Source organism: Rhinichthys klamathensis, unplaced genomic scaffold, assembly GCF_029890125.1.
Source record: "Rhinichthys klamathensis goyatoka isolate OS25496 unplaced genomic scaffold, OSU_Roscu_1.1 h1tg000005l_1, whole genome shotgun sequence".
In the NCBI taxonomy this organism is placed as follows: domain Eukaryota; kingdom Metazoa; phylum Chordata; class Actinopteri; order Cypriniformes; family Leuciscidae; genus Rhinichthys; species Rhinichthys klamathensis.
Window position 1 is genome coordinate 5250821 of NW_026606558.1, and position 27378 is coordinate 5278198.

General features: G+C 37.7%; 1 protein-coding gene across 8 annotated transcripts in view; it reads left to right on the plus strand.

The window, feature by feature from the left end:
- plekha7a (pleckstrin homology domain containing, family A member 7a) overlaps positions 1–27378 on the plus strand; it is a 102030-nt gene that overhangs the window by 52396 nt on the left and 22256 nt on the right. For 2 of the 8 annotated variants that reach the window (XM_056255977.1, XM_056256011.1), the window contains 10 exons: positions 558–662; positions 1340–1412; positions 3096–3196; positions 11472–11647; positions 16987–17457; positions 18595–19126; positions 21506–21589; positions 22748–22855; positions 26565–26618; positions 26903–26986. In XM_056255977.1, coding sequence (XP_056111952.1) covers positions 558–662; positions 1340–1412; positions 3096–3196; positions 11472–11647; positions 16987–17457; positions 18595–19126; positions 21506–21589; positions 22748–22855; positions 26565–26618; positions 26903–26986 — 1788 coding nt within the window. Of the gene's footprint in view, positions 1–557; positions 663–1339; positions 1413–3095; positions 3197–6414; positions 6741–11471; positions 11652–16986; positions 17458–18594; positions 19127–21505; positions 21590–22747; positions 22856–26564; positions 26619–26902; positions 26987–27378 lie in introns of those variants that run through there. The other 6 variants (XM_056255986.1, XM_056255995.1, XM_056256003.1 and 3 more) reach the window with 6 other exon arrangements.

The window sequence follows — 27378 nt, forward strand, 5'->3', positions numbered from 1 at the left end:
ATATTATTTATATATATTATATAGGGGACCTTCAAATATTGTTTTGGAAAATGGGGGTCCTTCGAGTCAAAAGTTGATCTTAGGAACTAGACCTCTGCTATATAAAAACAGCTGCTGTTTGATACTAACTTATGGCGTCACAATGGAGGCTTTGGTAACATTGTAATCATGTTATTTTACCTCTCAGAATGCATGTGCAAAAATATCTGAAGTGACGGCTGACTGCCATAGTTTGATTAATGCGGAGAGATGCGGAGAAACGCACCAGCAGGAACGCTGCCCGTGTCATCTCCTGCCTGCGTTTGGACTGTTCTAGATGAATGATTGCTCGTAGCTCTTATCGTTGGCAGTGACGGCTGGCAATGGTGATGTATTAGGCGTATTAATGCATTGGCATGTGTGATTGGCTTACGTTCGTTGCTGTGCCCACAGAATGCCAGCGATGGTGTGTAAGATCAGCTGTGCACCCCTGGCAGATGTCTAGACTAATGTGTGATGAATGAGCTTTCAATCCCCTGCTCATCTTCTGTGTGTGTGTGTGTTGGTGTGTGATATAGGGATCCAAGTCCAGTGGAAGGGTCCATAGCTTTGGCAAACGAGATTATGCCATAAAGAGGAATCCCAGCGTTCCTGTAGTGGTGCGTGGATGGCTCCACAAACAGGTAAGAGAATTGATCAATGCGGTTGTTTATTGATTAACCAAACATTGGCTTTCAAATTATACTTTACATGAGAAGTTTTTAGACTTTACAGACCCAGAGGCCCCAAAAACCAGAAACTCCTAGTATAAAATGCCAGATTGTCTCAGTAACACTTATAATATCTATGACTTACACCACTATGTGGGGTTAGTACATTTTTTCAAAGATTTTTCAAATCTGATGAAAATGCAGCTTTGCATCGCAGGAATAAATTACATTTTAAAATATATTGAAATGGTAAACACTGTATTTCTGTTTACACCGAGTTTTTGGGCATCATAGGCACAGTTGAAAAACATATTTTGAACGTTCAAACGCATCAAAAAGCTGTCTAGATTGGCAGCTCATTTGGTTTTTCTTTTTGAGAGCCAGCCAGTCAGTTTTACAGACACAAACACACATGAACACACAAGTCTTTCATGGCATGAAAACATCAGGAGTGTATTTACATGAATAGTTTTTGATAATAGACTTTGAATAAACTCTTTAACTGGAAGTGAAACGGTACTGTCATAGGGAATTGATGCGAATTGCCTTTTGGAAGTCTGTTTGAAGTGCAGTCTTTCCCCATCAGATGTCTTCAGCTGCCTGAGGGTGTGTGTTTTCCCATCAGTGTTTGTGTTGCTTTGTACTTTCAGGACAGCTCAGGGATGCGGCTGTGGAAAAGAAAATGGTTTGTTCTGGCTGATTATTGCCTCTTCTACTACAAAGGTGAGTGTCTTCACCAAACATCAAACAGAATTACATTTACACATGGACATTTAACTGCTAACTTTTCTCGCAGATAATGATTATTATCATTACTTTGTTAGAAATAGCGTTATGGTCGCCAAGTCCTACTTCAACAAATTGCAAACTCAATCTTTTTGCTTTGTACTGTCCCCAGAGTTTAACATGACACATTTAGCAAACTCTGAAAGGGAAAGTAATATGATGTTTTTGGGTTAATCTCTCTCATATTTATGCAGTTTACAAAAAATTACAAACAGCCATTACAAAAAAGTATATACTTTACATTATTTTTATTAAATAAATTTAAGTTGAATTAAAAGTATATTTTATGTTGTAAGTATACTAAAATCAGTGTACCAGTAGTACACTTGTTAACGTACTATGTTAGTACATGGGACCAAATTGGCTTAAGTATACTTTTAAGTGCACTTTAAGTGTTACAATAATAGACTTTGAGTACACAACTAGTTTACACCTACATTTTTCTATGGAAACCATACTTATAATAATTACAATAACTGGGTAATAACTAGGTACTAACCCTGAACCTAACCTTAAACCATGTAGTTACCTTATAGTACCAAGTATTTTCTTAACTAAGTACACTGTAAGGGCTTGCAAGTTCCCTTTACTGTAAAAGAAAGTGCAAGTGCACATTTTTCTTTATACTTGTCAGAATAAGCCAAGCATACTTGCATATAAATTTGTTAAGTGTATCTCTGATAATTACATCAATAGTATACTCTTATTTTTAGTTTATTTTTAGTTTAAAAGAAGTGTTTAGTATAGCACAGTTTAATAAACTTCCTTTTCGTAAGAGAGAGCTAAATTAAAGGAGTAGTTCACCAAAAAATGTATATTTTTGTCATTATTTGCTCACCCATATGTTATTCCAAATCCTTATGCTGTTGTTTATGCAACACAGTAATTGGTTACTCAACTCTTATCATAACTTATGAAGCCAAATGAATGCTTTGTGCAAAAACCAGACGAAGTCTAAATTGTTAATCACTGATATTCTGCTATATATTTAAATTAATCACAGGAATATAATCTGATATCTTTTATTTATTAACAAATGAATAACTGTAAACGGAAGATAACTGAGTAAATAAACATTTTTTGGGTGAGTTATCTCTTTTACAGTCAATTTTATTTCTTGTATCAAATCTTTCCCCGCCACCTGTGTTGTCATAATGGTATGTAATCCATCCTAATTTTCCAGTCAGTCTGCTCTTCCCAGTCACAGTCCCTTCAGCTCCCTGCTTGCTCAAATGAAAGAGAGACCTGCCTCGGTCTGGAATCTCTCCTTCAACCAACCTTGAAGTATTTTTAACCCATTATGTCCTAATCGAGCCACCCTTATCGCTTGTCAACCCACCACTCAATCCCTGTTTCAGACACACCCACACATAAACACTCTCTCACTCCCACTCACACTCACATCGGTGTCACCAGCGCGCCACTGGAAAGAAGTGGTCAAGGCAAAACAAGGAGGCAGAGCGAGGCTAAACTTAAATGTGTGAAATGTGATGATGTTATCAGAGTGGTGTGAGAAAGACAGGTCAGAGAGTATCACATGCCAGGAAGGAAGAGAGGGAGAAAGAAAGACAGTCAAAAAAACCTGACTTGTTGCTCAGTCGGATTGTTTTCCCCCCACAGACAGTCGTGAAGAGTCGGTTCTGGGCAGCATTCCTCTGCCCAGCTACACTATCGCTCCTGTCGGACCTGAAGATCACATTAGCCGCAAATATGCCTTTAAGGTAAGATCTCATTTTCATACAGATATCAACACACTTTCAAAAAAGAATGATAAAAAGTATTCTTCACTTCAAATTGCAAGGATGTTTACTTTGGTATAACTTCACCCAGAAAATGTACATTCTGTCATTGTTTAATTATTTACCGTCTACTAAATATAATACTAAATTAGAATTTAAAGTGAATGGACTGTAGTTGGTCATTCTTGTAAAAGGATAGTTCACCCAAAAATGACAAATCTGCTATTAATTACTCACCCTCATGTCATTTCAAACTTTATTTACCAATATTCATCTCCAATGCACGTTCATGAGAGCACCACGATCGGAGATTAATATTTTGTGGCAAATTATGTTTTTTTTTTTGTGCCAACAAACACTCGTGTCACTTCATAAAATTGAGGTTAACCCACTGGAGTCACATGGATTACTTTTATGATGTCTTTACTACCTTTCTGGTGCTTGAAAGTGGTAATTGCGTAGACTGTCAGAAAGCTCACAGATTTTATTAAATAGATTCTGAAGATGAACAAATGTCTTACGGGTTTGGAACGACATGAGGGTAATTAATTAATTAATTAAGTAATTAAGTAATTAATGACAAAATATAAATTTTTGTGTGAACTAACCCTTTAAATACAACTAAAGTGAATGAGGGAGCCTCTAAAAAGATAGATTAGCACCAAAAAAGAATCGTTAAAGTGGTCCAAATGACTCTTTACGCACTGTAGCCTTTTTAAGTCATATAATAGCTTTGGGTGTAAAACAAACCATTCGACTGTTAGCAAAATGTTTGTCTGTTTCTGACATAATTCGTTTACATGACCCCCAGTGTTGTTAAACTTAACTAAAACTAAAACTATTAAAACTATTTTTTGTTAATAATAAAACAAAATATGAGTATTAGATGAAAAATGCAAACCTAATTCAGAATTCATGTTGCCTTGGCTGAAATACGTCAAGTTTAAGTACTAAAATTACAGAACAAAAATTGAAAGAAAAAAAAAACTAAATTAAAGCTTAATTGAAATTTTTTATTGAATTAGATTTTTTTGTGTTCCATGGAAGACAACAAGTCGATGATGACAGGATTTTCATTTTCATGGTCTATAACTGACACTTGTCCCAAGCAGCCGTTCAACCGAAGTAGCTGTGTACATGTAGTTGTCACAAAATAAACTTTTGTCAGGGTGATCCGGGTTTATATTGTGCTAATGACCCACTGACTGTAAATACCCCTTGCTTATTCATCTCAATTTTCTTGCAATAGCTGCTTCCTGTTCCCCAATCAGCTTTCTTTCTGTTTTGTTATGTGCAATGGCTAATTACATTGGGTCACTGTGCAGTTATGAATGTGCATGCTTCCTTATCTTGCATGGCTTCAGCCCTGTGTATAGAATGCAGAGAAGATGCATGTAACAAATTCCACATACTTCAAAATACCTAAATCTAAAAAGTTCAGTTGCTGCCTTACATTTTTTTTAGTATAATCAAATTGGCTGTACAAGTCGATTCAACTCATGTGGTCTAGTTGAATCTAATGTAACTTAAAAAAGGAAGCTTGTTAAAGTATCGGAAAAACATGTTGCCATGCCATGATCATATCTTTTTTTTTCTTACAAATCAACCTTCTGACAACACAACACAACATGGGTATTTTCTATCAATTTAGAATAAATATTCCCCATGAAGGCTGTAAATTTGACATAACCAATTATCCAAGCTGTTTTTATACATATACAGCTTTTCTTATGTGGTGCCCATCTATGTGCGAGTGTTTTTGTAGGCAAAGACTTTAGCAGTGTTTTATGTGGATTTCTACCCTGCAGCTTGTGCGGTTCATTGTTGTCCTCATGGGGTTCATGACACAGAGTGAATGTATGGGTCTGTACTCATCCTGAGGCCAACAAGGTTACATAACCAGTCTACCTCTCTCTGCTCATCTCCTTCCTGCCCCTGTTCTCAGCTAGAGAGAGATTTTTTTTCAACGTGGGAGCAGAAGGAGACGACATTCCAGTTTTCAAGAAGAAGATCTTAATGCTTAATGGTTTAAAGTGCAAGTTGATCTCAGTTTGCACTTTGCAGCACTCCTGTTTCACTTTTCTTCCTTAACGGATAGTTTTACACAGCCTACGGTGTCACGTCTTCCTGGAGTGCTGTTTACAAAACTGTTCACCCTTCTGGCGAGTACCCAGCTAACAAAATATCTTCTGAGAGTGTTCTGCCAACGTTCCCATTAAAGGGATAGTTCACCCAAAAATTAAAATTCTGTCATTCATTTCTCAACCTCATGACGTTCCAAATCCATAAGACATTCGTTCATCTTCAGGACACAAATGAAGATCTTTTTTAATGAAATCTGAGAGCTTTCTGTCCGTTTGAGCTTCAGCAAGAACCAATGAGGTTTGTTCTCGTGCCGTGCGTCAAGCAGGTTCGGTTGAGCTTCTGTTTATTTTCGCTGATCAATGTTTATATGTGAATAAAAGCCTAAACTCAATCTCTTCAACATATAAAGCGATTGAGTCTCTTCAGAAAATTTGGACTAAACCGCTCAATTCATATGGATTAGTTTTACAATCTCTTTATGAACTTTTTGAAGCATTTAAAGGGGTAGTTGCGTAGCTGTCAATGGAGGGACAGAAATCAGATTTCATTAAAAAATATCTTCATTTGTGTTCTGAAGATGAACGAAACGACATGAGGGTGAGTAATTAATGACAGAATTTTCATTTTTGGGTGAACGATCACTTCATTTATACAAAAACATTTTTATGCCAACATTTCGAGAACATTATTAAAGACCTGAACGAACCTTTTGTTAATGTTACTGGAAGAGCGTTTGTTCATGAATTTGAGAGAACCTTTCCAGACCGTTAGCCAAATTTATGAGAACATTCCCTGTTAGCTGGGTATCTAGCAGTTGTATCATACAGTCCGCTGAGGGTTAGGGATCATTTGCCGTAAGCGTTACACAAGAGAGAATGTTTACCTTGGAATCTGGATGTCGATTTTTAGTATTAAGTGACTCAGATGGGCAGCAGAGAGCCTGTAATCTGTACTAATCCTCTATGAAAAACTGTGGTGAATTCTGTCCAGCCAGCAATCTCACCCCACATGCTGGTGCATAGACACGGCCGAGTGACAAAATCTTTCACTGATTCGATGATGAGCTTCTAGATATCGGTAGAAGGGGGGGGGCTTCTTTCTTCTTTCTTATGGCTTCTTTCTGTGGGCGTTTGTGCTTTGTGTTTCAGGCTGTTTTGCGGTCTGGCGTGCTGTTTTGTGCTCTTTCACTCCTGCTATTTATTTGTGTCACCCTCTTATCTTGATTGTGCTGACAGTCTTTAAATTATACTCACAATTTCCCAGCACTTGTATATATCCTAAACAGGAAAAGCCAGTAGGTGTTGGTTCAGGTGACCAGTCATTGTCCTCTATTTGCTGAACTATGTCCTTCTTCTGTTCCCATTGGTGGGCTTCCTGCCTGTGATGAGTGACTGACAGTCCAGAAAGGCTCTGAGACACATTCAGCATCATCTGTAAATAGGTACACTTTTAACTCTATGGCTTCTCTACATTAACCACTGGCATGTGCAAACTCTTTGAGAATCTGTGTGACTTTTCTCACTGACAGCATTTCCTCTTTTTGAGATGTTTGAAATGATCCTTTTCAGGAAACGATATCTACTGGACATTTAAGAGGTCTTAGGATATAGCAGATTTTTTTTTATTCTTTATTTGCTTAAGAGACATTGAAGAAAACTGAATATATCAGATAACATTGTACTATTTGGTTTCGTTTACTTAGGGTTCCCATGGTCATGGAAAACTTGAAAATAGGGAATTTTAAAATGGTTATTTCCAGAACAAGAAAGTCATGGAAATAAATAATATCTTTAGAAAATGGATAATAGAATAATTTCCTTGGTGTGCTCAGCTCTAAAATATTTGATGGGTCATTTCACTCTTTGTTATATTCCAAGTATCCTGTATAGAGGACGATCGATAGTGGATTTTACCGATAACGATAACTAGGTTGGACCATGGCAGGACTTTATATGAAATGAAAGCCTGTTTACTGATTCTTATGTGAAGAACCGTTTTTTTGCCAAAAAATCCAAAGGATGTGACATTTATTAGCGCTCCTGAAAGCCCCTCTTTTCTGTTCTGTGACGCATGAAATTAAAGCTTATATAATGTTAAGGAATGGAGAAAGAGCAATTCTGTACTGTGACGTCAATGTTTCATGCAAAGAAAAGGGATTCATTCCAAATATAGCCTCGCATACATAGCCACATCTGTATAGTCTATAGTCTCAAATATAGTTTAATCAAACTATTGTAACAGTTTAACTGTAATTTCCTCATCTGTCGTCATGATGGCAGTGAATCGCAGAGCTGGTGCTGTCATTTTTGTTGTGTGTTTATTTTTCTATTGCGAGGAAAACACGCAGCACATATTTACATATTCATCTAAACGCGTGGACGGCGTCGGGAGGTTTGTTAACGAAATATCGCAAAGTATAACAGGTATTTCCAACGTTTTTTTTACTTCTTAGCAAAGAAGTGTATTAAGTATATTGCGAGTATATTGGGTCTTTGAATCACGTCGGGTCTCTTGTACGTTACGTGTGCACGAGTGCGAGCATGAGCAATAATTTGCTGGCTGCTGTTCACTTAACGGCCACTGGTTTCGCTAATAACTAAATTCTACATATAGCCCCTTTAAATAGTTTGTCTAAGTCAATTAGTTGATATCGAATCGTATATTGCCCAGTGGAGTCAGTTCACAGATATTAAAAGCTCCCCTGTTGTGGTTGTAAGCAAACAGGACTGTTAAACAAACGTTTGCTGTACTAGGGCGCTGCATACTTATAATGGATCATGGATGACATAATAGAATGCTATTAATGAAAGCTAAAAGCATCTTCAAATAGTACATGCTGCAGGGTGCCAATGAGAAAGGAAGAAGCATGCTATTGTTAGCTCATTGTTTTGTTTTGTCTCCAAGTGTGTGTACACAGCTGTGTTTTTGTGTGCACATAGTTTTAGTTTGGGGATCATATTAATAAGATGATCTGAGTAATGATTTAATAACACATCAAATTAAACTTTTGGTTTGTATTATGAGTATCGCTGAAGGCCAATGTGCATCAGCATATTTGAGCTAGGATCACTGCTGTTCAAAAGTTTGGGGTCTGTAAAATGTTTTAAAGGGGTCATATAATGCCATTTTTGTACAAGCTAGTATGATTCTTTAGGGTCTAAATTAAAAGTTTGTAATTTACTTTAATTAAAAATTCTCATTAGTATGGTAAGAAAACACTTATTTTACTTGGTCAAAAACAGCTCTGTTTTCAGCACGCCGTTTCAGTGCATATGCCTTTAAATGATAATGAGCTTTGCTGACTCCGCCCCCCTGTTCTGTGCATACACCGTTTGTAACACAATAACACAATAACCATAACGCGTTGTTCAGTATAAACGTGGGATTATGAATTATATTGAGAACATCATACATAGAAAACATGCCGTAATGTACCCTGAGTGTAAACCTTAGACGCATTCATTGTGAAGCGTGCAGCTAGTGATTTGCAAAGATTAATATAAATATTAATATAGAGTTTAATAAAACGTTACACTCACTTCAGTTGTTCTAGAGGTTCAGCAGGAACACGAATAGCTGGTACCGATCCTTTTTTCATGAGCAGCTTCTTAGCAAAACCAGCTTTATACTGACCCTCGTTTATAAAGCAGTCTGGTGAGAAATGATTCGCGGAAACATGAGAGCATTGACGTTGCTCGTGGGGAATATTCCCTTTTGAAAACAAACTCAGCCACTGCGTCTTCAGCGGTTCGGATTCAGGAACATTAAAATGACTGCTGTGTTCGTTATTACACCCAAGAACAGAACACCACAATCGCTTAGACGCCATTCTGCTCATAGACAGTGCTCCAGCATATCAACAATGACGCGCCGGTCCGCGCAGACTATGATTGACAGCTCGCTCACGAGCGAGGGCGGGTCTGTGTTGAAACTATGCTGTCAATCAACACTCGTGGGAGGGGCTTCCGAGCGTGTGACGTCACACGCTCGAACGGCTCAATTTGAGGCAGGGGAAAACATATAAGGAGATTAAAACAAAAGCACTGGATGGATTTTTATAATTATATGATGGTTGTGTACAGACACTGCCAACACACATTTCAGTACAATCAACTTGTAAAAGTGCATGTACCATTATATGACCCCTTTAATGTTTTTGAAACAAAACTCTTATGGTGACTAAGGCTGATACAGCATTTATAGAAATAATATTTTGTTTCATATCTTTATCATATCATTTAAAATAGAAATTATATATATTCTAAATGTCTTTACTGTCATTTTTGAACAATTTAATGCATCCTTGTTGAATAAAAGGTTAAATCATAGATTGCTAACCTTAAACTTTTTAGTCAACATGTAGATGTAACTTTTTCTGTGGGCATATATTGAAAACAAAAATGATAGCAAATGCTGATTTATCATACTTAACGTACCACATAAGGCACTTTTAAAGTGCTTTTATGTTCATACGCATTCTATTGAAGTTAAAGGGATAGTTCACCAAACAATTTAATTATGTCAACATGTTGTTCCAAACCTGTTTGACTCCCCCCCCCCCCCCCCCCCCCTTTGAATGAAACAAAACCAACATTTAAGTGGAAAAAATGCCATGTATACTTCCGTATAATCAAACTTGCTGACAATCAATCGCATGATTGTCAGCAAGTTTGATTATACAGAAGTATACATGAAATATAAGAGCTATGACAAGACTTTTTCCACTTAAATGTTGGTTTGTCACACAGAAGGCTTGTAGTGGACTATTTGCATGCACTACTAGTTATAGTGCATTGTTGTCGCATTTTTGTCATTGTAAAGAAAAGAGCAGCATGCGACATTCATCCGAATATCTCTTTTTGTGTTCTATAGAAGAAAGACAGTCACTGGTTAAAAAGGACATGAAGATGAATAAATAATGACACTATTTTTACTTTTATGTGAACTGTCACCTAAAGAATACGAGTCTCATTTGTCCTAGGTTATTTGACTGGTTGTTGGATGGTTTTGTCGCACTGGTCCAGACCCCCTGCATGATTCAAAGCGATCAGCCATCTGTCTGTGCTTTACAGCCTCATTGAAGAGCTTTCCCTCAGTGGACTATTAAAACACAGGCCGCAGCTTAACACCTCACTGCTTGCCTGTAATGAGCCTGTCATGTAAACACGCGTGTCTTCATGCGTCTGTGTATTGTGTTGTGCTTTTTGCTCACACTGAGAGAAATAATTAGTGAAGATTGGATGTCTATAAATGAACTATAATTGTCTCTTTGTTTCATTTTACGTAATCGAATGCAGAAGAAGTTACTCTCTGAATCTATTTTTAATGAGGAAATTGCAGGTTGAGTTCATGTTAATTACAACAGTGTCTGTGCCCTCCTTTTGTATGGCATTCTGCCTACAATATATAGATATAATAAAAGATATAATAAATAAATTGTATGTATATAAGTTATATTTTATATTAAATATATTTATTATGTAATTTATTATATTTATATATTTTATTATATTTATTTTTATGTTAAAAGTTAAGAGTTAAAATAAATATAGAGGAAATATATTATATTTTGTATACATTTAATATTTATTATTATATATTATATCCTTATCCTATGTAGGATCACAGGGATGTTATGTTATATTATATTACAATAGTATATTATAAGTATATATTATAATCCTTTTAGTGACGTACATGTGCATCACAGGCACTTTGATATGTTTCACAAAACCTTACATTTAAAACTGATTAGTAGTAGTGCTCTTTATATAAGTAAACTTGTCTTTGCTAATATGACTTTTTTATGACTTATTTTACTATTTTCAAAAGTCTACTCTTGTTGGGGGGTGTGGTGCTTATTGTAACCTTTGACTTTTTCGTCTCTCCTTCATGCTGATTCATATCATTGTTTCTGTAGCTTTGATTATATAACTGATAAGTTGTGTTTAGTCGGTGTGTCTGTGTGTTTCTTATCACATTTGGCTTGATCGTCATTTGCTCCTTGATTCTTTCGGTCTCTCGTCAGTAATGTCTGCTGTGTTGTATTCCTTCACGCCTCTTGTTATCATGCTGAAATCTCAGATTGCTCCTCTGGCCAATACTTATCTGCTGATGCAGTGTTTCTCCTTTTCCCAGGGCTGGGCTGATTTTAGTGCTTTCTCTTTTGCAGGCTACACACACAGGGATGCGCTCCTACATTTACAAACAAAGCTCTGTGATTGGCTCGCAGGCGGAGCACACTGGGATGAGGACGTACTATTTCAGTGCGGACACACAGGAGGACATGAATGGCTGGGTCAAGGCCATGAACCAGGCTGCTCTGATGCAAACCCATACAGTGAAGAGGTCAGTGAGTCACACAACTTTCCTAAATCATTTTCTGAATCAGTATTTTGGTCTTTCTGGCTAGGACAAGAATGGAGAAGAATGTACTTAAAGGGATAGTTCACCCAAAAATGAAATTTATTCACCTTCAAGTTGTTCCAAGCCTGTATGAATTTCTTAATTCTGCTGAACACAAAAGAAGATATTTTGAAGATGTCGGTAACCAAACAGTTGATGGACCCCATTGACTTCCTTAGTTTAAAAATATATATATATATATATATATTATTGAATTCAAAGGGGTCCATTTTTCTCCAGATTTCTGGAATAGTACTAAAAACTGAAATCCATTTTGTTTAAATTGCATACACTTTATTATATTGAATGTTGCTTGTTCTACTGCTAGCCATATTTTAATCATGTTCATACTTTTGAAGTGAATACATTTAATTGTTTTTACAATGAACAGATCTATGCTGATCATAAGCCATTTGAAAGAATGTATTTCGAATTATTCATATATATTTTTTTTTAAATAAAATTAAGATGTAAATAGTTAGAAATGAGCTATGCCAAATGGACGGAAATTTTATATGCAGTTAAAATACATAAATCCTCTTTCTCTTTCTCTCTTTCTCTCTTTCTATTTCTATTTATTTATTTATTTCCGATTGTAAGAAAATTAAGCTTCTGGTCTTTATACCTTATACATTTTCTGTTAAAATCTCAAATGAGGTTTGTGTCATGAAACATTAATTTGCTGCTGTTGTTTCTTTAAAATTATGACAACCGACTAGTGAGTGACATTTTACTGGTCCTCACAAGTTAAATTGGCTTATAAATCGCAGAAACATGGTTGTATTTAAATCTAGTGTTTCTGTGATGGGTGTGTTTAGGGGCAGGGTTTGGGTTAGGCCATAGAATATAACCTGATATAAAGTAAGTCTGATATAAGGCTATTCAACGTCCTCACTAATGTAGTGAAACAAGCGTGTGTTTGTGTTTAAAGGAGTCCTGTTGAGTGCAATCTTCACCAGCTTGTGTCAAGGGATGTTGTGTCTGTAAGTGTTTGTCGGGCCGTCAGTCGTGTTGACTGACAGCGAGTCTACAGTGTGTCTTGTTCTGCCACTGCAGAAGACCAGATGGGGAGTGAGCAGTGACTCAGCTTTCTGTCTCTCTGCTGTCTGAGCCGTCAGTCACTGAGTCCGAGCTCAGCTTAGATATTGGTTGAGTACTCAAGTAGACCAAATGACCAAAATTACCCTCCCTAGTTTAGATACTCCAAACATGAATGGGAAAAATCGGGAGCCACACTGGTTAGGAGTGTTAGTCCCAAACGCAAGCTACGGTTACATGGACACCTTTTGTTTCAATCGGAATGAATTAATTCCAATTGATAAATCCAAACGTAGTGTTTACATGAGTGCTAAATAAAGTGATCGGATTGATGTGCACGTTTATATGTCACAAGCTTTTGATTGGAATTAATTTTTTGATATGCGCACATTGCACTAATATACAATATAGTATGTATATATATTGTTTCCCACTTTCCCCTATATTGCTTCTTTTCTTTGTTTTTAAAATTAAACGTAAAATTTATCTATTTCGGTTCCTAATTAGGAGACAATGAGCCGTTTGTGAACCGTTCTGCTAATATTTATCAAACCGTAAAAACGCCCCTTCCCTCGCCCAGAACAAGGCGTCTGTGGATGAGTCCGAAACAAGGACTGATGGGACGTTGTCCTGCTCCACTTCACAGACAATGAGTGGAAGGAGAATTTTAGAATGACACGACACTCATTCAATGACACTTCATTCGACAACAACAACAGTTCGTTCCACGCATCATTCTTCATTTTGCCATTTCTACGTCATTGCACATGCTCAGTACTTTCCAGTTTCGGGTTTCAAACTGATCGAGTGTGTACATGTCCTCTTGATCGGATTAGAAAAGGTTTAAACCACCCCTTACAATCTGAATGAAATTTTAATCAGATTTGGCCAATTCATTCCGATTGTGGTGGTGACTGTGCTACTGGTCCGATTCCAATTGGCTTATCAGGGTCCATGTAAACGCAGCTAGTGACTGTGTGAACGTAAGCTGCATAAACATGTATATGGTTTAGCCAGTTTGGACATCTCAAAAATCGGTTTCACTCTGTCGCACGTAATGCTTGATTTCCAATTTCAGCCACTAAAGACTGAATAGTTTGTCGTCTCTGCTGGTGATGTCGTTTACCAAGGTACCAAATTGGGATCATGGCAGGATCTTTAAGTTGTCATAGCAGCCCAGCACTAATGAGACCGGTGTCAGCTTGAGCTGGCAGCCAGCAAGGCAGAACATTCGACTGTGATAGTCCAGGATAAAAACGTCATTTCTTTTCATAACTCTATTTGGAGACTCATAGACTGGCTTTTCATTCTCTTTCATAGATGCTCTTATGTTTGTGTTTTCCTTTTCTCCTTTGTCAGAGTTTTAGTGCATATACTATTTGTTTTGGGATTGGAATGGAATCAGTCATGCTTACGCCTTGGTGTTTCATGTCCGACTATAGGAATGTGCGAGTCATATTTTCTGAGAATCTCTGCTGGCTTTGTTTTGCGTCCAGCCTGTTTGGGTATTTGTACGAGTCCTCTGAGTAAATCATTTGCGATACGCCCATGAAGTGCACTTGCAATTTAATCCTAATGTAACCTTTATTTGGATAAATCGTATTCAAACTGTTTGAACACCCTTGAGAAGAAGTGCACTTAATTGTACTGAATGCACACTTATACTTCAAAACTTTAAAAGTATATTTAAAAAAAAAAATGTATATGCAGATAATATAATATTAAAGAGAGTACATTTTCATTACTGTTTCTTAAAGGTGGGGTATGTGATTTTCTTTTTTGACCATTTTTTCAAAATCACTTGAAATCCTATTCCTAACCCACTTAAAGCCATTGAGTTAGAAGCAGTGAAATGGAAATTAATTAATTTAATCATCTGTGGAACGGGCAGGCCTCGAAAAACTCCAGCCAATCATTTCCAAGACCACCTAGAATCATTGGACGGTAAGTGCGTCAATCAAACGGCCGTACCATCCCCTTCGTGCGCATACTTAAAGCTCGTGACCCAGTCACTGTAAGTGCGAGTCGCCCCGGGTACAGAGAGAGAGAGAGAGTAAGTGCAAGTTGCTTCCGTTTGGAGAATGATTGCGCTTCCATGTTCTTCGAATGGGTGGAGTCAGGGCCAGCGTTGGAGGAAAGAAGGTAGGACCTTTTGAGTTGTGTATTTTCAAAATCTGCCGGCCGTTTTGCAAATCCCTTACCCTACCTTTAACACACTTTTAAATAAAAACAAACATGAAGTAATTATGAAATTTCATATAAAGATATATTTAAGTCCTACTTAATTGGGTCCATAAACCAAATTAAACTATAATACATTTTCAGTGTCCAAAAACATGAAGTATATTCTTTTACAGTATATTATTTACATAATAAGTATTCTTTTTAAAAGTATGCTAATGTATAATTCTTTTTCACGAGGGTACTACTGAATATTAATATTATGCATATTCTCATCAAAAAATACGTGAACAATTACATCTCTAAATACTGTAGACATTATCAGGCTAAAAGTAACAGCTGTTCATGTTAAAATGCAGATGGAAATTTGTCTGTTGTGGACTTTGTGTGTGTCTGAATGCAAAGAGTCACTAGACGCTATTTCTTTTTAGTCTGTGCAGCTTCAATATTATTAGTCTGAATGTAGAGTGAGCTTCAATAGAGATAGCCAAGCCCCCAGCGGCCATGTCTTTTCCTAATGTAGATTCACTTCGGGCCTGATTTAATCATGTCACATTTAGACCGCTAGATAATGACAACTTGAAGCTGGAATTAATTTTACATGGTATTGAACTGTAGATTTTCTTTCACAGTCCTTGGTTGAAGAAACCAAGCAATGAGTCTTTGCAAAGTTCAGCAGAGTATTTAGTGCTCACTGAAGCTGTAAGGCTGTTCATATAGGATACTTTAGCGCTACATCTATCTTTAAACTGCAATTGTCTGACTTTTCAGACTGTCATTAACAGCAGCTTGAGTGCAGATGTCAAGCTATTAACTACAGCTTGTGTGGTTTCTGTGCAGATTGCTTAAACAGCATAAGAAAATAGCTCAACCCTTAAGCACTAAAGCCTGACTTAAAAAATAATTAATAAATAAACACACATACATTTACTTCACCCAAAAATTTGAATTCTGTCATTAATTACTCATCCTCATGTTGCTCCAAAGACTTTCGTCCATCTTCAGAACACAAATGAAGATCTTTTTGATGAAATCTGAGAGCTTTCTGCTCCTCCATTGACAGCTACGCAACTACACTTTGACGCTCCAAAAAGTTCATAAAGAGCGTGTAAAACTAATCCATATGAATTAAGCGGTTTAGTCCCAATTTTCTGAAGGGACTCGATCGCTTTATATGATGAACAGATTGAATTTAGGCTTTTATTCACATATAAACAGTGATCAGCGAACATAAACAGAAGCTCAACCGAACTTGCTTGACACGCGAGAACAAACCTCATTGGTTCTTGTGCACAGCTTGATTGATCTGATTGGCCAATTGTTATTCATTCATAAGGGGATAGTACAGGGCGCATCCTCCCTCAAATCAAGCTCTGGCTAAGGTGCTAGGGTGTTCTGGGTGGTTGCCAGGGTGTTGCTGTGTAGTTGCTAAGGAGTTCCTGAGTGTTTTTTAAGGCCCTTGCACACTGAGTCTGAAATTTTCAAATGCGTTTTTTCGTATTCGTGATTCGGTGGCTCTGAATTGTCAAAACACCATTCAAACCCGATTTCATTTTTTTTTTTTTTTTGACGGATGAAAGTTTCGGAGGCAGTGTGCTTTGCAAGCATGATTGACATAACGTGAGGTTGTATTTATTTTTTAACGTGCGAAAATTTCGGACGCGAATTTCGGACTCAGTGTGCAAGGGCCTTTAGGGTGTTGTGGGTGGTTGCCAAAGCATTGTTTTTTTTGTAAAGCAGAGTGTTTTTGGCGGGTTGTTGTGCAGTTGCTGGGGTGTTGTGTGTGGTTGCCAGGGCTTTGTTAAGCGTGTGGATCCTGGAGCTTAAAGAGTCTTAGAGTTGTGAATCTAAAGTAAGACTGGTCAGTTTACAGTGATGGATATATTTAGCTTCATGAGCAGATTCCCTCATGTGCGAATGCTCGTCCAGACTCTATGCTGTGGAATGTTGTTAATTTAACAGACCTGACATGCACTATGCACTAAGCACTATGATAATAACATCATATATGAGAATCATAAAACTTCACTGACCTTTGCACATGCCATATTTTTGCCACACAGAGACGAGTTGGATCATCCAGACAAAGTGAACATTTCTGAGAAGCTCCAGCAGCAAGCCGTGCCTCAGACCAACCACATCAACAGCTACGTGATTCCAGAACCCGAGGTTATCCAAAGCGGCGTTCTGCTGGAAGAGAAGCAGGAGGGATTTGTTGGAGAGGTGGAGATCCAGGTTGCTCCTAGAGAGATCGAGCAGGTGAGGAGTAAATCTCCAGCAAGTAGGATAGTGGAGGTGGAGGTTTTAGCTCCAGGGTCAAAACCAGCTTTCCAAGTTCCCTCTCGAGCTCCATCCAGGGCCGTCTCGACCCCGCCGGTGGTGATGAGGAACGGTACGCCTGTAGAACAGAACGGCATGCTTGGGTATCAGAGGGGGCCGACACCTTCAACTCACACTCCAATGCAGGTACAGAGGAAGAGTACACTCGAGCAGGTGGAGAACTGGGTCAAAGTACAGAAGGAAGAACGCCAGGGGTGAGTCTGCAATATATGTATATATTATTTATATATATATATATATATATATATATATATGCAAATTCAGTCGCAGAAACACATATACAACATATATACATAATAGTTGCTAGACACTGTGAAGAGTTATGGGTTGCATCTCCCCCTAGTGGTTGAGATCATAATGAATCATCACAGAAAACAGCACCCATTTTACTTTCATTTTACTTTTATAATGTGTCGTATTTCAGAGTGAAATAGGATATTTTACAAGAGAAGTCCCTCCCTTTTTTATTTTTTTAGTCATCTGGATTTGTTTGGTTTGTGAAAATTGGTCACTATATGACAGGAAAAAATGTATAATGTCACAAAACATTGGTGATGTCAACTGAAAAGCAACATTTCAGAGGTGGAACTAGTATTTTTAGTTTGAAAAATGATTACAAAGACTTTTTTCCTCTTTAGAATAACATGCAATAATGAATTATGTTCAACAAGACTTGGGTTGTTTATTGAAATAAAAATACACTACAATTCAAAAGTTTTTGGGCAGTTTTAAAAAAGAAAGAAATGATTACTTTTATTCAGCCAGGATGCATTGCATTGATCAAAAGTGACAATAAAGACATTTCTAATGTTATAATGTTTATGATAATTTCAAATAAATTCTGTTCCTTGTAACAGTCTATTCAAGACGCCTTAAAAAAATCAAATTTCCACAAAAATATTACCCAGCACCACTGTTTTCAACATTGATAACAATAAAAAAAAATGTTTCTTGGGCATCAAATCAGATATTATTATGAATGTTATAATATTAGAATGATTCCTGATGGATCATGTGAGTTAAGACTGGAGTAATGATGCTGAAAATTCAACTTTGCATCACAGGAATAAATTACATATTAAAATATATTAAAATAGCAGTTATTTTCAATTATAATAATAATTCACAATATTACTGTTTCTACTGTATTTTTGATCAAATAAATGCAAATAAAGACTTCATAAACAAATAAAAAATTTGGAATGGTAGTGTCTAAAATATATATAACATAAATAGTTTTCATTTTGACTTTGACTTTAATTACTCCATTCAGTGTTGTCAAAACAATACATGCGTAACATTACATGTTAAAAATAATATTGTTCTCACAGGTTTGTTTCTACCGATGGCACAATCCCACGTCGGACCCCTCCAATCCATCCGAAGTACGGCACAATAGACAAGTACCAGTCTTTACCAAAGTCCACACGGCAGAGCCCACAAACTACTCACCGCCAGTTACCCAGTGAATACAAATATTCCCACGACCGTCTGAATCACTTCCAGCTGACCCACGGCCACAGCCAGCGACCCGCAACAAATGACAACACGGTGTGGCAGCTGTACGAATGGCAGCAGCGCCAGCACTATCGGCACGGCAGCCCCACCGCCCCTGTGTACAATCCCGCTCCAGACTACTCCACTGCCGTCTCCTCCACCAGAGTCAACTCAGACGTGTCCCGCTCCGTTTCTGTGCCGCCGACCCTGGCAGACATCCCTCCGCCCGGACCTCCTGGACCCCGACTGCTGTCTCCACGCAGACCCCACACGCCTGCAGAACGGGTCACAGTCAAACCTCTGGAGGACCGGCCCACCGTGGAGGTGCCACCCTCAAACTCTCCTCACCGTTTACGCTCCTATAAGGTCAGTAGGGGACGAGCACAACCATCCACATGCTTATCCATCACATCACAATCCACTGGCAAGAGCGGGATGGGGTTACACAACGTACGCTGCAATACAAAAGTTTGGGGTGGATACGATTTTTTCTTTTATGCTAACAAAGGCTGCATTTATTTGACCAAAAATTAAGTAAAAGCAGTAATATTGTGAAATACACTATTACAATTTGAATAACCTTAATTCCTGTCATGGGAAAGCTGGATTTTCAGCATCATTACTCCAATCTTTAGTGTCACATGATCCTTTAGAATTAGAAATCCTTTAGAAATGATTTGCTGCTCAAGAAACATTTATGATTATCAATGTTGAAAACAGTTGTGCTACTTAATATTTTTGTGGAAACAGTGATACTTAATTTTTTTAACAGAATAAAAAAAAAATAACAATGTAAATATAGTCCAACTAACTATTAACTATGAATTTTGCCTCAATAAATTAATAGTTAGTAAGGTTGTTGTTAAGTTTCGGTATGATTAAGGGATGTAGAATATGGTCATGCAGAATTAGGCATTAATATGAGTCAAGTCATCTTCATTTATATAGCGCTTTTAACAATGGAGATTGTTTCAAAGCAGCTTTACAGAGATAAACATACAATTTACGGTAACAGAGATTGTTTTGGCTTTTTAGCGATTTTTGAATAATGTTATTTCCAGCTAAAGTTGGTTTTGATTGATTCACTTCCAGCTAAATTATCATTTGTTATTACATTAGGGGCCACTAAGACGACGGCGTTCTTTCTAAACAGACTTTAAACGCGAACCTGTGACCGGATGGCGTTCACATGCGCATTAAAAATTGATTCTATAGTTATATTCGTTTGAATATGTGTGCGCAGGTTTGTAATTTCCCTACAAACCATGCCTAAACAAACTACTTGTCTTGCCGATACATTAGATAAAGAATTTTGTTTTATTTTATCACTTCGGGGTACGCGAACCGAATATGACGTACTTTATAAGTACTAATACAGCCAATATCATTGTAATAAGCATGCTGATAAGAAACTAGTTAATAATGTGATTTGGACCCTGAACTAAAGTGTTACTGTAAATGTCTTTACTGTCACTTTTGTTTAATTGAATGCATCCTTGCTGTATAAATATATTAATTTCTTTAAAAAATCTTACTGATCCCAAACCTTTGAATGGTACTGTATACAGTCACTAATATCCATTATATAAACCTTTGTCAAAAACTCTGCTTTAATAGAGAAGCTCTCGAGACGCATGCACTTAGAGCCATGATGATGAATGCTAATACTGCTCAGAAACTCCTGATCTAATAACCCAAGCCTTCAGTCTTTTCAAACTGCCAGCATTACTCCATCTGTCCAACAGAGTCGTCATTCAGCATGAATTATCAGTGGTGTTTTTGTAATGGAACGAGTGCCAGAGTGGGATGATTTATATACACTTCATTTGCTTCAGTTAATGCTTCTGTCTGTCTTTTAAAAACCTAGTAACCATCTCAAAATAAGTTTTCACTCAGCAAGCTGAAATGTCTAATCCAAATGAGGACTTGAAGCATTACTGAATCCATGATGATTATTAAATCTAAATATGTTGCATATGTGTATTACTGTTATGTATTTAGCAGGCACTTTCGTCCAAATGTGTACTGTTATTTTGGTGTTTTTGACATAAGAACATACTGGAAAACAAAAGGCGAAAGGCCCAGTCACACCAAGAACGATAACTATATCAGCGTCCACACCAGCGGATGATATCGTTCTGTTTATTATAAGTGTGCTGCAGTTTTGTCATCTGCCACTTTAAATGCACGAGTTCTTTAAAGATGGATTCTGATGGCAATGTTTTGAAAAGCTGAAAAAAATTTCAACAATATAGTTTCTCTGTGCCGTTATTGTTACATTTGTGGTGTGTGTACTCTGATTTTTAGAACTATATATCTTTATCGTTATCAATAGTTATCGTACTTAAGGAATGGGCCTTAATATTGGTGTTTTAATGGCCTCTTCCATAAGTAAAGCGCTTTAAATGCTGAGAAAAGCGCTACATCAATGTAACAAATTATTATAATTCACATGATCACATGATCCTTCAGAAATCATTACTGATACTCAAATCATTTCATTTGTGCTGCTTAAACCAGAACCATTTTTTCAGTCTTTGATGAATAGAAAGTTCAAAAGAACAGCATTTATTTCAAAAGAAATCTTTTGTAAAATTATATATGTCTTTACTGTCACTTTTGATCAATGTAATGCATCCTTGCGGAATATAAGTGTTAATTTCTTAAAAAATAAATTGTGAACCCAGACTTTTGAACAGTACTGTATTTAAAATCCTTCTCTCTCTTTTTTTTATCAATCTGCAGTCGGCCACAATAGAGAGACGCTCAATGCCGCCATCTGGTTACATCACACATACAGTCAGTGCTCCCAGCCTGCACGGGAAAACAGTAAGACCTTTTTTATTTTTTCCACACAAGTTTATTTTCAAAAAAAAAAAAAAACATATATACAGTATGTATATGGATACTGTATATGAAGAGTTTGGTTCCAAAACGCAATAAATCCATTTAGATTAATTTGAGTAAAAATGTGTTTTCTTTACCAAGAAAGTGGAAAGATGAAAACCACTATTTTCTGTTTCAAACTTTCACATAGCATTTGTAGGTCATAATAACCCAAAAAATTAAAATCCAGGTTTTGATTTTCAAAGATTTATTATAAAAACGGATTATTTTTTCCCCCAAAATGCAATAAATCCATTTTTTTTTTATTCAAAATGCAATTAATCCATTGAATCAATATAAAAGTTTTTTTTTTCATATTGAAACTGTTAAAAATACACAACAACGTAAGTTTATTAGTATAATATTTTTATTAAGAACTGTAAAGAAGATTGAAAAAATTTTTCCTCCTCCCGAGTGCCTCATCTTCTTAATCTCCTCATGTAAATGATTCGATTTCGATGCCTTACGTTTCTTACCCACCGCAGAAACAACCACATGTTCATCAATGCCATCAAATTTTTTTTGTTTTTTTTTGTTTGTTGATCGAAAAGTACAAATAGATAAGAAAAAACTAGGAAGCCGGGTGTATTTAAGGCGCTGCCGTTACTGTTTACAGTGCGTGGAATGGTGCGTTGTGATTGGTTGAGAGCGGATATATCGCATTCTGCAGAGAAGGGAGACTGGGGTTTGTCGCGGTTTGGAAAGAAAGGGAGAAAACATGACAGAATAACACGGCGGATATCGCATTTTACTTAAAATTAAACATTGACTTTTCAATACCAACCAGATACAATACAGATTTTTGCAGTTACTATTTTTTTTTTTTTAAATGCCGTTTATCGCGTTTTGGAACCAAACTCTTCATATATTACTGTATAAACGTTATAAATACTTTTAATTTGATTTTACTGTTTAGTTTTTCTATTTTATGCTGCAGTTAAAAGCAGATTTCAGCAATCAAAAAAACAAAAAACCTTCCTGGATAAGTTTCACTTCACGTTCCTCTGCTGGTAGAGCCTGTCCTCTCGTTTACGTCGATGCAACGGGCATTTGCATAAATAATCTCATCACATAACTCTCTCTCTGCCCTGATCATACCAGCCGGAGGAGCTCACCCTTCTCCTCATCCAGTTACGGAGACACCAGGCCATGATGGCAGGTGTGCGCCACGATGCGCTGGCCCACCTCCAGCAGTTGTCTCGGGTGAAGGTCAGGGTTTGGCCTGTCCTGTCAGCACCTACTGTAGCCTGAAGCCTGTAGTCTGCCTCTGCTGCCGTTATTTACCCCGCCTGTAGTGCTCTATGTAGCTCCTGTGGCTTTATTACATGCTGCTTCTCTGTATTGTAGCATGGCATGTCATGCTAGGGGCTGCATCTGGCTGTCCCACCATCGGCATGAATTGTATATGTAACTGAGATACTATGCATACTACATGAGTATGCTCTGCTTTTGCTCCAAAGTCTGAAAATGCAAAGATCAAAAATGTTTGCTTGCATGAAGTAGGTGTAGGCAGGAGTCTGAGGTCCCCATAAAACCTTCTGATGTTCTGGTTTGACCTGGTTGCAAGATCAGCTTTAAATTATTTCAACAGTAACGTCATAGTAAACATGTTTTGTATATGTGCAGAAATGTGTTGCTCTATATCAGTGGTTCCCAAACTTTTTAGAGTGGTGTACGCCCTGAGGCATTTAACATCCTTCTGCGTACCCCCTCTCTTCCACTTAGACTGCAGTCACACCTTTTCCCATCAAGGGACAAGATTTGCACCCTTAAACTGATGTAAGATATATTTACACACTGTTTAATCCGGCTCATATGTGGCATGAATTCAATTACAATGGCACAAATAGGCTAATGTTATGAGATAATGTTTTAAATAACAAATGTTCAACGGAGAAATATGAGATGATGGTAAAAACAAAGTGATAATTTTAAATATTAAACTAAAACCGCCAGTAGGTGGCAGCAATTCACTGTCTAAATGAGTGAGTCATTAAGTCATTCATTCAGTATCAAAGCAAGTTGCTTGCTGTGTTCGAAATCGCCCCTTACTCCCTACATTACTCCACTAATATAGTAGCCTGGTTAAAACCAGACCATTTTCAGTTGTAACTGAGTTATGGTCTGGCAAAGCGTCATAGACAAATCATTTCTCGCGGATAGACCTAAACCCAATCAGAGCGATGAAGGAGATGACGTATGCAGAGCGGCGGAGAAACATCTCCGAGTGTTGTTCCTTGCTCGGTTTTTAACAAAAAGGAAACGTTCAAATCGCTTAAAACAGACGCGATAGCTGATTCGAACGAGTGATGTTCGACGGCGGCATCCATCTTTGTAATGTAGGCTACAAAATCTGCTTCAAAATCCCAGTGCTGTCGTCATCGTGTAAAGCCCGCCCCAACGTTTCTGATTGGTGCCGCGATTTCGACGGATTGGAAATGGGCGATTTCGAACACGGCCGCTGTATTTATGAATGAGTCGTTGAATCATTGACACTCTCGATTCGTTCAAAGCCGCAGATTTTCGTTCACTAAGGAAACACTGCCGTGTTTGGAGACGCACAACAGTTCTGCTGTTGGCTTCGTTGGAACTATTATTTTGTTGCGAACAATACAGACAGTACTGTGTTTAAATGTATACATCACCTTTTTGTTTGTTGAACTGTTGTATAAAATCAGTCACATGCGAAATTGTGTGAATATTTGGGAAAAATTGCATCCTTGCTTAAATAACATTATAAACATCATATCGATCTCTATGCACAATCTGTGTCTATATCTGTTCTTCATGCTAGTAAGTACTAAAAACCCACTTTTACAAGGGTACATCGTCAAGAATGGCACACATATGCACACTGCTTGTGTGGATGCAGTCAGTTTTGACCACAAATGATGTCATGTATTTGACCTTTTATGGCCCATTTTTACACTAGAGGTGGCGTTTTGCCTTTTTCAAAAGCATGCTCGGTTTTAATGTTATTTTAAGGTGGGGACGAGCTAAATGAACAACGAAACACAGCATTTTGTTCACGTACCCCCTCGGTCACCTCACATACCCCCAGGGGTTCACGTACCCCAGTTTGGGAACCACTGCACTATATTTAATTACTTTGGTTATCGGCTGAATGCTTTTGCATCATGGACTGAGGTAAAGTTAAAGGAATATTGTTGTGTTTTCAACCAAACGTCAGTGTACCAAAATCATTTTCTTTATCTGTACCTTTGTCTTGTTTTCTTTAAAACCACAAATTTACCAGAGAATCAAAATTTCATAATACTGTGCATTAAGACTTTATTTTCCTAGATTTTTTTAAAGGTTTATGCTTAAAAGAAAAACTATTTACTGCCAAAGGGGAAGAAAAATAAGCTTAATTTAAGATATGTTCTATGAAATATAGTGTATTCTCTTAATATCTTAACAAATTTTGCTTCTCAAGTAAATTTACACTACTGTTCAAAAGTATAGTATAACATTTTGTGATAGTGTGATAGTAAATATTACAATCTTACCAACCCCAACATTTTGAATGGTAGTGTACACTCACCTAAAGGATTATTAGGAACACCTGTTCAATTTCTCATTAATGCAATTATCTAATCACCCAATCACATGGCAGTTGCTTCAATGCATTTAGGGGTGTGGTCCTGGTCAAGACAATCTCCTGAACTCCAAACTGAATGTCAGAATGGGAAAGACGGGCCGGTCTGAGTATTTCACAATCTGCTCAGTTACTGGGATTTTCACGCACAACCATTTCTAGGGTTTACAAAGAATGGTGTGAAAAGGGAAAAACATCCAGTATGCGGCAGTCCTGTGAGCGAAAATGCCTTGTTGATGCTAGAGGTCAGAGGAGAATGGGCCGACTGATTCAAGCTGATAGAAGAGCAACTTTGACTGAAATAACCACTCGATACAACCGAGGTGTGCAGCAAAGCATTTATGAAGCCACAACACGCACAACCTTGAGGCGGAGGGGCTACAACAGCAGAAGACCCCACCAGGTACCACTCATCTCCACTACAAATAGGAAAAAGAGGCTACAATTTGCAAGAGCTCACCAAAATTGGACAGTTGAAGACTGGAAAAATGTTGCCTGGTCTGATGAGTCTCGATTTCTGTTGAGACATTTAGATGGTAGAGTCAGAATTTGGCGTAAACAGAATGAGAACATGGATCCATCATGCCTTGTTACCACTGTGCAGGCTGGTGGTGGTGGTGTAATGGTGTGGGGGATGCTTTCTTGGCACACTTTAGGCCCCTTAGGGCCAATTGGGCATCGTTTAAATGCCACGGCCTACCTGAGCATTGTTTCTGACCATGTCCATCCCTTTATGGCCACCATGTACCCATCCTCTGATGGCTACTTCCAGCAGGATAATGCACCATGTCACAAAGCTCGAATCATTTCAAATTGGTTTCTTGAACATGACAATGAGTTCACTGTAATAAAATGGCCCCCACAGTCACCAGATCTCAACCCAATAGAGCATCTTTGGGATGTGGTGGAACGGGAGCTTCCTGGATGTGCATCCCACAAATCTCCATCAACTGCAAGATGCTATCCTATCAATATGGGGCAACATTTCTAAAGAATGCTTTCAGCACCTTGTTGAATCAATGCCACGTAGAATTAAGGCAGTTCTGGAGGCTAAAGGGGGTCAAACACAGTATTAGTATGGTGTTCCTAATAATCCTTTAGGTGAGTGTATGTAACTGTCATTTGCATGGAAATGCAAACATTATGCAAACGGAGGTCTGTGGTATCAAGACAGTAGTGAGTAGTCAGTCTCAAAGCTTGTATCAGGTGATAGCCGCATTGCTTTAATGCTTGTGCAGTGTTTGATTCAATAGTCTAATGAATAGATAACACAACTGATTCAAAGAGTCTGAATTGAAATGTTTCTCCTGCTATTCACAGGTTGATGACCAATACATGCACTTGAAGAAGGACCTGGACTATTTAGATCTGAAGGTGGGACCTCTCCTTTTCTGTCTCTCTATTCCTGTCTTCCCTTCATCTGAAACCTTCTGGACTAAAACACTAACACAGCACAGAAACCTCACTTAGGGCGAGGAATCAAGAATTTGTTTTATTTCAGAAATTGTTTATATTTTTCATTATAATGGTTAACTTTGTGACATAATCAGGAATTACATTAAGTCTCAGAATGTTAATGATAATAGTAATGATCCAGTCGAAGGATATTAAAGGCTGGTCCTCCTTTGACTATAACTGTCTATCTCCGTTTGCCACAGATGAAAAGTTTAGAGCCGTTGATCCTCATGGTTCACAGTGTGTTACAAACCTGCTCTGCGGGGGGTTTGAGACCACTCTGGAACGTAAGCACTGTCAGCATCCAGAGTGTCTGCATTCCCATTGCTTTACACGGCACACATAGCTCTGTGTTGGCACAAGCCTGGCATTTGCACGCCTGTCCTCCTGCCTTTTGTGAGTGTTGTGAGAATGATTGGGTTAATGAGACGGCAGGTCTGGATGGGACGGGCAAGCTCAGCGCCTGTGCAGGGAATCACATTTAGCCAGCTGATTCTCAAATTCATTCCGTTTCATTCTTATCTATTATTCTATTTTATGTGTAGCTTTCTAGATATCCCGAATGTTTTAGCCAACCCAGACTCAGTGGAAAAACGTCCTTGTGGCGACATTTCTGAAAAATGATATTATGTTGCTTCTTGCAAGTTTCACGACAATTTCAAAGTGAAATTTACAGTGA